General features: G+C 40.8%; 2 protein-coding genes and 1 long non-coding RNA gene across 3 annotated transcripts; 1 reads left to right on the forward strand and 2 right to left on the reverse strand.

The window, feature by feature from the left end:
• Positions 1-254: 254 nt before the first annotated feature.
• LOC139433860 (uncharacterized) lies at positions 255-3,051 on the reverse strand. Its single transcript, XR_011643265.1, has 5 exons — positions 2,580-3,051; positions 2,111-2,303; positions 1,664-1,777; positions 932-1,058; positions 255-849 (listed from the first exon to the last, which is right to left on the reverse strand). It is a non-coding gene; the product is annotated as an uncharacterized lncRNA (long non-coding RNA).
• An 893-nt stretch (positions 3,052-3,944) lies between these two features.
• On the forward strand, positions 3,945-6,535 carry LOC117447307 (interactor of HORMAD1 protein 1-like). The gene is made up of 7 exons (XM_034084006.2): positions 3,945-4,106; positions 4,392-4,457; positions 4,670-4,811; positions 5,345-5,481; positions 5,595-5,643; positions 5,741-5,825; positions 6,264-6,535. Exons 2-7 carry the CDS (start codon positions 4,405-4,407, stop codon positions 6,533-6,535), a joined length of 738 nt encoding a protein of 245 aa, XP_033939897.1. The 5' UTR covers positions 3,945-4,106; positions 4,392-4,404.
• LOC117447306 (kelch repeat and BTB domain-containing protein 12-like) lies at positions 6,383-11,336 on the reverse strand. The gene is made up of 6 exons (XM_034084005.1): positions 11,185-11,336; positions 9,419-10,575; positions 9,065-9,335; positions 8,749-8,899; positions 8,322-8,519; positions 6,383-8,234 (listed from the first exon to the last, which is right to left on the reverse strand). Exons 2-6 carry the CDS (start codon positions 10,489-10,491, stop codon positions 8,065-8,067), a joined length of 1,863 nt encoding a protein of 620 aa, XP_033939896.1. The 5' UTR covers positions 10,492-10,575; positions 11,185-11,336; the 3' UTR covers positions 6,383-8,064.
• Between the last annotated feature and the right edge of the window lie 1,269 nt (positions 11,337-12,605).

The following is a 12,605-nucleotide window of genomic DNA, read 5'->3' on the forward strand; positions in this document are numbered from 1 at the left end:
TATTCTGGTATTTGATAGCCTATGTTATGTATGATAGGTATTTTGCAAAAGACACACGATATATAATATATACACACACACATAAAAAACACTAATGGTCTATATATGATAGAGAAGCATATTGTGTAGGCCTATACTCAGCTATTTTAATAAGTTGAAAAATGAAGAAACAATAATACATTATACATAGACAGAAGTTATATATCAGTAAAAATGAATATCTATGTCATAAAAATGAAAATGTACTTCTACATCTATATAAAAAATGTAAATGTTCAAGTTAAACACAAGAACATGACACCACCCCGCCCAAACCATATTTACACAAAGTTGCTCATGACACCCGAATGCCCCGTGCATGCGGCTCCTCCAAAGCATGACTGAGAACCTCTTTCTCATATCTTTGTCTTTGGGAAACCATCAAAATAAAAACGGGAGATTTGAGAGTCAACACAAAAACATTTTAAGAAGGAGGTCAAGCTTATTTTCTTCCTTCTTCTTCCTAGATAGATTAGATTTTAGATTTAGATTAGGACCCTTTGTGTTTCAGGTGACAAAGACTTCGTCAGGTAATATGCAATGGGAGCCTTCCAATGTCCGTGTAGGCCAACCACCATGAACACAAGAGCCTCAGTAGCAGCATCGGTCTCATTGTTTCCATCACCCATGTCTACAAAAGCAGACATTGACTGGTTATGTGGATTATATTGCACATGTTTTCTGATGGCCATGTCATCCAACATGAGTGAAACACATCCATATTTAGCCTGGTCGTCCTGGCATCTTCTCTCCAGCATATCCAGCATCATCTTGTTCAGACCAGGCTTGCCATCCACCGAACACAGCCACCTGTAAAAAAATTGAGAAGTAGCTATTTAACGTACTTGCAACCGTAATTTCCAAAAATGAAATTGAACAACATTAAGACTACCTTTTTGTTGTAGTCTCTCTGAGGTATTTGTATGCCTTTGGACCATGTAGATGGAGTGTGAGGGCACATTCTCTGTGGTCCTTGGAGTACTCATGGCCCTGCTTTGCCTTCAAGTCTATTTGAAGATCTGAAATTGTATGAGAAAAAATTAATAAGTCCCCTTCATATAATAACAAAGGAGTTTAATAAAGAGTGTAAGAGTAAGATGTACATGAATCTCAAAGTGCTACTTTCATCTTCCCTGAGTAGAAATCAAGCCTCTTTGAGTTCTTCATTAATGAGGTTTTTTTCCCTCAAATCCCCCAAAAGAGTCCTCACTGTGGTCTCTGCCCTCTTTTCTCTAGCCATGGCATTCTTCCTCTCTCGCTCGAGACTCTCCACTCTTGCTAAAGCTTCATTGAGTCTGGCCTTAAGAGCAGTAGGAGAAGCAGGCGAGACATAGCTATGATCCCAGTAGAAAGAGGGATGAACATGGTTTGAGTGATGTTTCACTTCACACACAACACTTTGACACAACTAGAGTATGGCCCACATTCTTTCTTTCTCACCTGTCAAAGCCACTGCCAGCATCATGCGTGTGTGTGCCAGGAATGCATGTTCAACATGTCTTCAATTGTGTGTGTATGTGTTTATTTGAGAGTGTGTTTAATATGAGTGGCAGCAAACAAGAGAGATGAGATTTGACTTTGTCTAGGACCATTATGATATGATGTTGAAAATAGAAATACTCACATCATTAGGCTGAGGTTGTGAGTGTGAGGTTGAAGCTTCTGGGTCGTCCTGAGGGGCCACAGACAGGCTCTCTTCAGCTTTTCTGGAAGTAGACGTAGTCCTGCCCTTTTCTGGCTAAAATGAAAAAGCACACACACACACACACACACACACACACACACACACACACACACACACACACACACACACACACACACACACACACACACACACACACACACACACACACACACACACACACACACACACACACACACACACACACACACACACACACACACACACACACACACACACACACACACACACACACACACACACACACACACACACACACACACACACACACACACACACACACACACACACACACACACACACACACACTTATTGATAATAGAATATTTACATTTATGAATGCTAATAACCGTATGATGATGCACCTACTCTTTGGAGGTGAACCGGGAAGCTGAAGATGGAGGGAATAACACCATCTCTGAGTCGGACAATCTGTCCTGTCCTGTCAAACTCGTCCTGCTTACAATGCTCACTGCAAATCACGGATGACTCGCTTGCAGTGAACCCTTCCCTCCTCAAAGCAACTTCCCACTTCTTTCTCATATCTTTGTCTTTGGGAAACCTTCAAAATAAAAACGGGAGATTTGAGAGTCAACACAAAAACATTTTAAGAAGGAGGTCAAGCTTATTTTCTTCCTTCTTCTTCCTAGATAGATTAGATTCGATTTTACTGTATTCATCCCACAACGGGGACATTCACTTGTTACAGCAGCGATTTATAAAGTCTCAGTTGGCCATGAACATAATGTTTGCTGGCTACGATTTCGCTGGCGGACATCAATACAGTACAATAATATTCTATTTACAAAATACAACCAATTATAATGTTGAATCTTACTTGTGAAAAGTAATCCCCCGACCCCTGTTCGCAATCGTCCGCCGATTTGCACAGCAATATGCTGCACAGTGCTCTGGCATCTTGAAACCTCTGCTGTCTATGGGTAGAATGTCTGTAGGATGACCGGTCCAAGATGGCGGCCGTATTTCTTGCGCCCCAGCAGCCAATGCGGCGTCTACTCTTTATATGTCTATGGCCGGGGCCAGTACACGGCGGTACACGATGGTACACGACACGCCCACCTGACACGACACTACGGTGGCTGAGAGACACCACCGTTAAAAGCGAATTGACGAGATTTACATCATACAGCCCATGTAGTATAAACATTGATTTTCATTTCTTACAGTAGGAGAGGTTTTGGGGTTTAGGTTTAGGAGGGAGGAAGGAAGATTAGGATTAGGTAAAAATGTAGGGAGTGGTTAGGGTTAGGATGGGGGGAAGGGAAGGGTTAGATTGAAGGGAGGGAAGAGAACTGCTACCCGGCAACGTTCATACTGGGTAGTTTATTTAGTTTAAAAAAAATTATCCAACGAGTTAGAGACCACAAAGGAATTGTAGTACCGCCGTTTGGCCACAAGACTCCGGCGCACTCCTGGGGGCTTGGTTCAACCTCCACTGTCCGCGGCCGCAGCTAGACGTTCTTATTATACATCCATGAGCTAGACCCTTCTCAGCCACCGTAGTGTCTTGTCAGGTGGGCGTGTCGTGTACCATCGTGTACCGCCGTGTACTGGCCGCGGCCGCAGCTAAACCCTTCTCCAGAGGAGAGGAGTTCTCATTTCTCTAACCACCTGCTGCTTCCCCTCCTCTCTCCTCGGCTCCTCCGCTCGCATCTCCTGTGGGCGGGACTAAGTATCGAGCATAGGAGTCGAGGAGGAGATCTAGAGAAATGAGAAAGGGCCATGACCAATGAGGGCACGAGATACGTTTGTTCACGAGATGGAAGGCTGACAGGCACTTAGGCCATCCAGTTATTTTAGCTGGGCCGGTATCTATGGGTGTAGGTACTAGATGTTATTTTCACAAATAGAATAAAGGTTTCACACATCTCAAACTGTTATAAAGAATCTTTAGAGTCTCTGGGATAATCCAGTCCAGATTTGATGAGTCTAGGTCTAGTGGTTTCAGATCAGGACCTGGTCTAATGTGGTCTACATGTGAAAAAAGCACTGAAATCTCCCTTTTTTGTATTTTCACAAATAGAATAAAGGTTTCACAAATCTCAAACTGTGTTATAAAGAATCTTTAGACTCTCTGGGATAATCCAGTCCAAATAAATCGGCTATGCAGCGATTTAAGAGGTTCAAACACGGAGGATTGTTCGCTCAGCGCTGTAAATTAAATGTCCCTTAACTTTCCCCTTAACTGCCGAATCGGATGCTCTGAATCGGAAACCAATTTCAGGGTCGTCTCCTTTATATATACAGTCTATGGTCGTCTCTGACGAGTCGTATGGCGGGAGTTTTAAATGCTCGCGATTTTACAACGGCTGGTCAAATCATCTCTTCTTCATCGTGGCGAACTGTGAGTCATTTTAATACATTTATCCCCAAAACCATTGCACTCTACTGAATAAGATGACTAGCATGCAGTACATATATGCTTAAGTGTTATAGCTAAACGGTTAACAGTAACTTAAGTTTAAATGTCCTCCACTTCAGTCGAAGTTAGCTAGTGAAGCGCTTTCTAGTTAAGCGTTTATGCTAACTGGAGTGAACAGGCTAACTAATACACATCTGTCAGCACCTGCTGCTCCTAGAAAGACATGGCTAGCTAAAATGGCTACTAACTTTCTCTCTTTACAAACAGGTAATCAAACGCAATGAATCACATCAGAAACATAAAGGAGAAGCTGAGCATACCAACAGGAAGCAGGTAGTTAAAGTAGCTATTTAAGAATGGTTTCCAAATATTGTTTCTTTATCTGTGAATAAGGTTATGCACAGCTGTGATCAATCGTTTTTAAGCTGACTAACAGTGTAATAATAACACGTAGTCATTAAGCCCTACGTTTGAATAGCAATATGTATAAGTCTGTCTGTGTTTACCTTATTTCTATAAACACATTTATTTTAACAAAACATCAGCAGAAATGTGTCTACCAGCGGCTACTCCAGCTTTACAGACTCGCAGCTTTTCTTCGGGTCTCAGTTTTGGCCTGAAAATTCTCAAAGCATGTCTCAAGAAATGAGTTTGTCATCCAGGAACTCCCAACAAAGTTCACAGGAGGTGAGTTTTATCATCTTACAATTGGTTGTTGGTGAAGCAGTGATATATTTGAGGCCCAAAATGAATGGACAAATCCATCTGGTTTAGTGGCATTATTACTTATGCAGGTTACACTCAGTTTACTATTAATTACAAGTGAGTTAAGTAATGGGTCTGATGGGGAAGTTTGCAGGTGTGTTGTTCTGTGAAAAAGAGTTTAAAAAAGAGATGTGAATCTAATTTCAATAGAACGATCCAGGCACCTTCATTCAAATCGGCAGTATGTCATACTGCATATTTGCTTCATTGTTTGTTAGTAACAAGCACATTTGTTCTTATATTGCAAAATGAATGACATTGAGGCATTTAATTACAGTTTAATGGACCACCATAAGTGAATGCAGTAATTCAGGAGGCAACCTGTTTCTTCGAATTAAATCTTTTATTTGTTATCATACCTTCATATGGATGTATTTATTGTTACTGAAATGATGTGAAAATCACTTCTGCCTTGTGTATCTATAAACCTCATATTGTTTTACTTTTTTTTTTAGGGAAGTGACCCCAAGTTTATAAGCAGTTATCACACCAAACCTTTCTTGTTTGGAGAATTAAAGGACAAGAGCAAAGCTTTTGGGATACTCGACAAGTTTGAAGAGGACAAGAAAAGGGCAAAAGAACAAACTGACAGGTCCGTAGCTACATGCAATACACTTTTTATTTATACTTGTGGGATATATATATTTTTTTAAGTTGGCCTAATAACTTCTGACATCTTCAAATCTATCCTTTTTGTTTTAACAGTGATATTTTAGCCAAAGAATGTAATCACTTTCGAGAAACCCTCAACAATGTAAGTGTTCATAGACATCCATGCTGTCACCTTTTTGGATTTGAAAGCTTCTCTACTGTAGATGTAACATGTTCAACTATGCTGCCATGCTTTTCAGATCCAACAACTGGTCGCTGGCACTGAAAAAAATACTTGTGCGAGCGAAACGGTCCTTAAAAAATTTGACAGTTTTTCGTCAACAAGTACGTTTTCTTATTTATTGATACTTTTAAATGAAATTTGAGTTCTAATTAGGGCTGCTCGATTATGGCAAAAATCATAATCTCGATTATTTGGGTCAATAATTGATATCACGATTATTAAAAACGATTATCCATTTACTTTGAAAACATCCATTTATTGCAAAAAACAGTTGATTACCCTTAACTTTAAGTATAATTCCAATTTGAAAAAAGAAATACGTTTTATTTCGATTATGTTGTTTTCATAATCGTTGCAAGCCAAAATCGTAATTGCGATTAAAATACGATTAATTGAGCAGCCCTAGTTCTAATAATATTTGCCAGTAGATGGTGCTCTTTACCAAATGAATACATGTGGTTATATTATCTTCGATACATTTGTATTGTATTGAAATACGTTTTATACATGCATATATCTTTTATTTCCATTTATCACAGTGCAAACTAATATCAACAGTCTTCAGATTGACATTTCACAGCAGTTTGAGGCTTTACTGACTAAAGTGAACTCCCAGAAAGTGCTGATGGCTGAACTCGAAGACAAGATGCAAAAGGTGAACAATATTGAAACTTTTAATCAAGATTGCTGCATATTAATTGAGGTGAAAGTGTATTTGATTGGCTTCCAGTTGTATAAATGTACATTTGACCATTTAGACTGGGGACACCACGGTGGCATTTGGTTCAAACCTGCAAGGCTTAAAGGATGATCTGGGTTGTCTGAGAGAGGAGCAGGAGAGAGAGCGAAACATGCTGGAAGAGGCTCTGAAGCTGCTCAGCACCTTAGTCTCAGAGCACTCAGCCAAAGCCAGCTCTGAGAGGGTGACGGACAGTGCCAACCAGACATCACCAGAGCTTGAACAGTCTTTCTCCAACATCCTACAGGAGAACAAGCTTGAAGGCACACAGCTAATATGCAAGTCATACAACCGTGAGTGCAATCAGGTTCAAGTTGCCCCTAAGGGTCCCATCATAGGAAAGAGGAAAGTCCCTCAGAGAGGCCAGAGGAGGTGCAGAAAGAGGCCGCTTGTGCTCTCACAGAGGAGTAAGGGCACTGTCACAAATGAAAACAGTCAACTACTCATGAACTGCGACAAAGGACAACATGTTACTACACCTCGATGTGAGCGTCGTGATTCGAACATGGTACCAAGACGGGACCATCTCGTTGTAGAACGTCGAATACTGCCAACCAGGAAGGTGAGATCAATAGCTAAAGGGTGTTACATCACCCCACTCAGCTGCTGGTCTCAGGACAGCAACAGCTCCGTGTGCGTTGAAGGAATCGAACCCATCTTGGCGAAACCCTCGGCTGAGTCCAAAGCGGTGACCCCAGTGAGACCCGAAGGCCTCTGGCAGCTGTTTGATATAGATGGGAGTTCTGATTTAGGCTATTAGAGGAGGAGTAAAAGAGTATGAAGTGTACATTTTTTGTTATTTTCAGAGTAAAAGCCTGAAATGTGTGTTGTTCTAATTATCCTTACTCTGGACCTATTATACTAGTTGTACAGTTTCTCAGTTTGTAGACAAATTAACACATTGATAAATGTTTAATGTTCAAAAAGCTTTAGAGGGATGTAAAAAGGTACCAATAAATAAGTTAAGAAATGACTAACATACAAATACACCTTTTAAACTTATTTCTGCTGAGATACAATATGTATTTGATTAATAACTAATGTATTCTGTACTTACACTTCTGAGTACACAATGTAAATAAACAACAACAACTGTATTCAAATAAACAAACGTTTTCCATAATATTATGTATGACATGTCAACTTATTTATAGTAAATTGACATTGCCATACAATTATTGATTGACAGAAAATTCCTTGGCATAATCGTTTCAGTCATTGTTTTTAGACACAAACATTATTCTGGATTAAGCGACCCATAGAGATGTTTTTTTCTATTTATCTGTGTGGTATATTTCTGTACCATATATGTATGTCTTGGTAATTTTGTGCCACACAGCTGCAGGTTTTAGGGGATCAATCTCTGCAGATCTTGCGCAATAAGATACAAAATGACAATAACTGTATTTACAAATGTTCTTTTGTATTCTCATTAACAGGAGAATCTCTTGCGACAGCGTGCAAATCATTAACTACAGATCCTCTTCCATGCAGGAAAACAATGAACGCCTTTAGCCCAGCATTAAGTGCATTAATAATGAATCATTCATTTCCTTTGCTAATTCTCCAACACAGACTTTGGCCTGATCTGAGAGGAGGGGTCACTGTTTAACTAAGTCTGCAGGTGGGGACATGAGTCCCCTCGGGTTGAGACTTGCAACTAAGCAGACGTCATAGTTATCATGCATCAGAGCGTGCCGAGCCACCACAGTCCACCGGCCCCCCCATGGATCCAGCTCCAAAATGTCCTTTGTTATATCGTCATGACGATCTAAAAGTAGTAATGAAACAGATTTCAGTCCCATGGAAACATCTTTCAAGCACTTTTAATTAAATGGATATGGATATTTTTTCTTACCTGCTCCTTTGTAGTATCCACACACATAGATCTTGCCTCCCACCACTCCTGCGTTTGAGGCATTGGTGCGCAGAGAGAGCTGTGCGAATGGGAGAGGAGGTCCATCCCTCCACTTATTTTCATCTGGGTTGTAGATCTCCACAGCATCAAGGCAGTGGCGTGATTGCCCACAGTCACTGCCCTCACAACCAATACCACCTGCAAAATCCATATTTCATCAGCAAATGGCTTAATTCTCTCAAACTATTTCTAACATGAATCAATAAAGTTGAATTTGTTTAGCAGAATAAGTGCAGCACAATCAGAGTTTCCCTACAATATTGTAATATCTATAGAAAATGTGCTATCAGTCAACACCCTCTAAAAGGATCATCAAAAAATATTGCATACCAAGAGAGATTAAAAAGAAAACAATACATAATCTTACCCATCACATAAATGTCACCATTGAGTACAACGGCACTGCAGCGATACTTTGAGTACTTCATGGGTCCTAACTCTGTCCACTTATTTATGTTTGGATCATACTCCAGCAGTCGGTTACTGAGACGGTCCGGCTCATCATCCGTACGGTATGACTGGTTGAAGGGGAGGGAGACAAAGCAGTCAGAGAGGGGTCATATACAGACACTCGAGGTTTTTGCAGGTCTCAAAAGTCTCACATTCACTTTAAATGTATGACTAAAATGGTTGTACGTTTTTTCTTTAGCCATTAAAATAATGTTAAGATATTTTGATATTACCTGTGGTGTTCGACCCCCGATCACATAAAGGCGATCTTTCATTCCGACTGCGCTGTGATAGGCTAAAGGCAGAGGCAGGGGCGCTGCACTGCGCCACGGCCCTCCTTGCAGAGACCACCGCTCCACACAGTTAGTGATGAGAAGTTGGTTCTTCAGCTTCATCTGCCCCCCCAGCAGGTACAGAGTTTCCCCCAGTGATGCCAGAGCGTAGGAGTCTCGGTATTCTGCTGACGACAGGCACTCCCAACTTCCCTGCGCCTCCACTTTGTACCTGGCCAACAGGGAAAACAATCAGTGCCATCTGAGTGGGGTAAGCAAATACACAGTTATCAAATGTGTCATCTAATGTCTTACCTGTAAATCTCAACGTTAATGTCTTTCTCTCGGGCCATTTTGCGAGTACTTGCCTCTCCTGCGACTATAATGTCATTTTTTTCAGTAACAACCCCGGCACACACAAACCCCAGAGCCTCTGCGTAGCGAGGTGAAGTGATGTAGTAGGTTCGGCCTGTGGATGGGGCATAGCAGAAACTGCGCTCAGCAAAGCTGCCATATCTCGATCTAATCCCACCACCATCGTTTCCAATACAGAGCAGCAGGTCTGTGGTCTCCATGCCGTAGCGCAGCTTTAGCTTGCGTGGCGCTGCTGAGGGGTGCATCGCTGTGACATCCAAGGCTTGATTGAGCATCTCAAGACACTCAGCGTCAGACAGCAGGGCCGTATTCCTCTTCATCGCCTCTTTCAAATTGTCAGGGTGTATCAGTGGCAGACGGACCTTCCTCAGGAGTTCAGGAAGGTGCAGATTACGGACCTCTCCATCTTCCACAGTGCAGTGTCTGACCCAGCGGAGGACCACATCCAGGATGGTCTCTTCTTGTGAAACATTAAGGTCATCAGAGGTCAGCAGCTTTCCCAGTTGATGGGCCTCCAGCTCCAGGACCTCCTCATTTTGGCAGACTTGGACAAAGTTCTGCCCAAGAAAGCGCTGAGCATGTTCAGCTAAATCCTCCGCTCCAAGGTCACGGGCAAAGTAATACACACCGAGGCAGTTGGAAGCATCCATGTTCTCGGTCATGTGCAGCTGACAGCGATGGAAGACGTCGTCCATCTGCAGGAGAAAAGATGCAATAGAGATGCCTTGCACATTGGCGTTGGTGAGAGCAAGATCTGAGCAGTACATGTAGTTTAGCAGGAGGGCCAGGCTGTCTGCAGGGGTGTCACGCAGAACTATTTCTCTAGTGTTGCACTCGCGAAGGCCGCAGGTGAACATAACACGAAAATAAGGACTAAAAGCGGACAAAACGACCCGGTGACAGGGGAAGCTGATTCCCTCAGCAACCAGCACCACATCTGTCAGATGCTCGCTCTCCCTCATCTTCCTCAGCTGGTTGAGCAGCACCAGCCCATGTTTGGAGGTAACATCCATTTTACCTCAACTTTTTAGTGACAATAATATTTACAAAAGTTAGGAAGTGTTATGCAATCTGAACACCTGGTCAGGAGATTGTCTCTAGAAAAACAAGAAGAAAACAAATGATTAGAAGCCATCAATATCATAAGAAACAGTAGTTCAAAGTATAATTAATACTAAAACTTCTATTCAACATTTGTTAACATTAAAGAATATCCCAATAAACCAGAATGGGTAATAACCATGATATTTAAAAATAAATGTTATGTCATCTAAAAAACAAACATATAATATTACATACATTATAAATAATGATATAGTTGTTTTTTTCTATCTGGCACAAATTAGACTAATGTGCCAAAAACAGACAAACAATTGAAGATAATTTTGCTTATATTTGTGTAATTATTATAATTATTTTTATAATATAATTATTATTTTAATCATGATTATTTGCAGTATTATTAGCATTATTAATATCATTATTATTATCTTCTATTTATATTGCGATAACATTGTTATTGTTGTTTTTATGGCCACGGCAATCAAAATGCAGCTCTGATTCTAAAAATATACATTTTCTATTAGCCTTAAATATATTCAATACTAGCCAAATGTCCACCACCATTGTCCATATAGCCTGTACCCTCTTATAACTTAGCACCACATCTGTCCTTTGTATTACAGCATGCCCTTTTAAAGCCTTACCATAATCATTAGCTCCTTGGTAATCTTTAGTCTAAAAAGACGAGTACATTTCCATGTGTTGTTGATGTTGCTGAATTGGTCAGTCAGCTGTGTTAGAGAAGGTCCGAGAGATTGCAGGACACTAAGATATGTACCCCCTCCTCTGCTGTGGCCCTCTGAGCTGCCAACCCAAAATAGACAGTGTTGTTACCGACAGCAAGTAGGTCAGAAGGTTTCCCTGGTCAGGACAGTGTTAACTTGTAATCTAAGACATGATAGAGACATACATTGAATTATATTGATATTCTTTATTAGATTTATTGGGATTATGTTGTACTTTGTGAGCATGTAATGTTACATGTTGTTTGCCTCAGTCACGTATGTGCAGCTCTGGAAGGACTGAAATGAAACATTGCTTCGAGTTCGGATTCAGATTTCATGACGGCACTCTCTTAAAGGCCCAGTGTGCTCTCTGCCCACATGTTGCAATAATCACATTAAGTTTGAGAAATGAAATCAGGACTTTTGCACCATCCAAAAGGAAGTTTATATACTCAATGTATTATTTTTTAAAGAAATTATTGAAGGCCTTGGTACAGAGCAAGTATGTAAAAAATATCTAACGATTACGTAAATATCAGTTTGTAGAATAGAGCGGATACAGAGGAGACATTTTACCAATGAAGAAACAACAACTGGGTTCCATAGCCATAGTTATTAAACAAATAGGAGAATTATTGAAAAGCATGTGTGTTGTATACATACTACATACACACATACTACATGGACTTCTTTTTTTTGGTTCAGATGTTTTCCATGAGCAATGCATTGAGTATAAGGAGACTTTTCATGCTTCATTACCTCCATTTTTGCAAGTGAATGGGAAAAAAAACTGGAAGGATGTGAACATGCCTGTCAAACATCCATTGACTCTCACCAGAGTTAATATTTGTCCTCTTTAACACCATAATTACATCCTTAGTGTTGGGGAAACTTCTGTGGTGCAATGCAGACTCAAAAGGAGACACGAGGAGAGCTGGAGCTTTGATGTCAAACACTGATGGTTTATTTGGAGTATTGGCCAGAGAATTCACAAAGCATGTCCAGAACCAGAGGTCTGACTACACGGTAGAGTTCAATTCTGAAGCACCTCTCTCTGGATAGACCTTTTAACTAGTTTGGAGGAGAGTAATCAACATTCTTGACTAGATAGACTAAACAGATGGGGACACTGAATTACTTGCAACTGACGCTTATGGCCTCGAAGATTTCACACCTTGGAGTCAACAAGCCCCAAAAAGGAAGCGTTCCTTTTGTCCCCATAACAATAAACTATGTTTGACCGAAAGGTGCCTGGTCATAAACTGGCAACAACAACATATGGCTGAAGCAGCCCCATCCTTAATTAAGGGAGATAACAGATGCCAAGGCTGGTCATCTGT

Source organism: Pseudochaenichthys georgianus, chromosome 5 (genome assembly GCF_902827115.2).
Source record: "Pseudochaenichthys georgianus chromosome 5, fPseGeo1.2, whole genome shotgun sequence".
NCBI classification, from domain to species: domain Eukaryota; kingdom Metazoa; phylum Chordata; class Actinopteri; order Perciformes; family Channichthyidae; genus Pseudochaenichthys; species Pseudochaenichthys georgianus.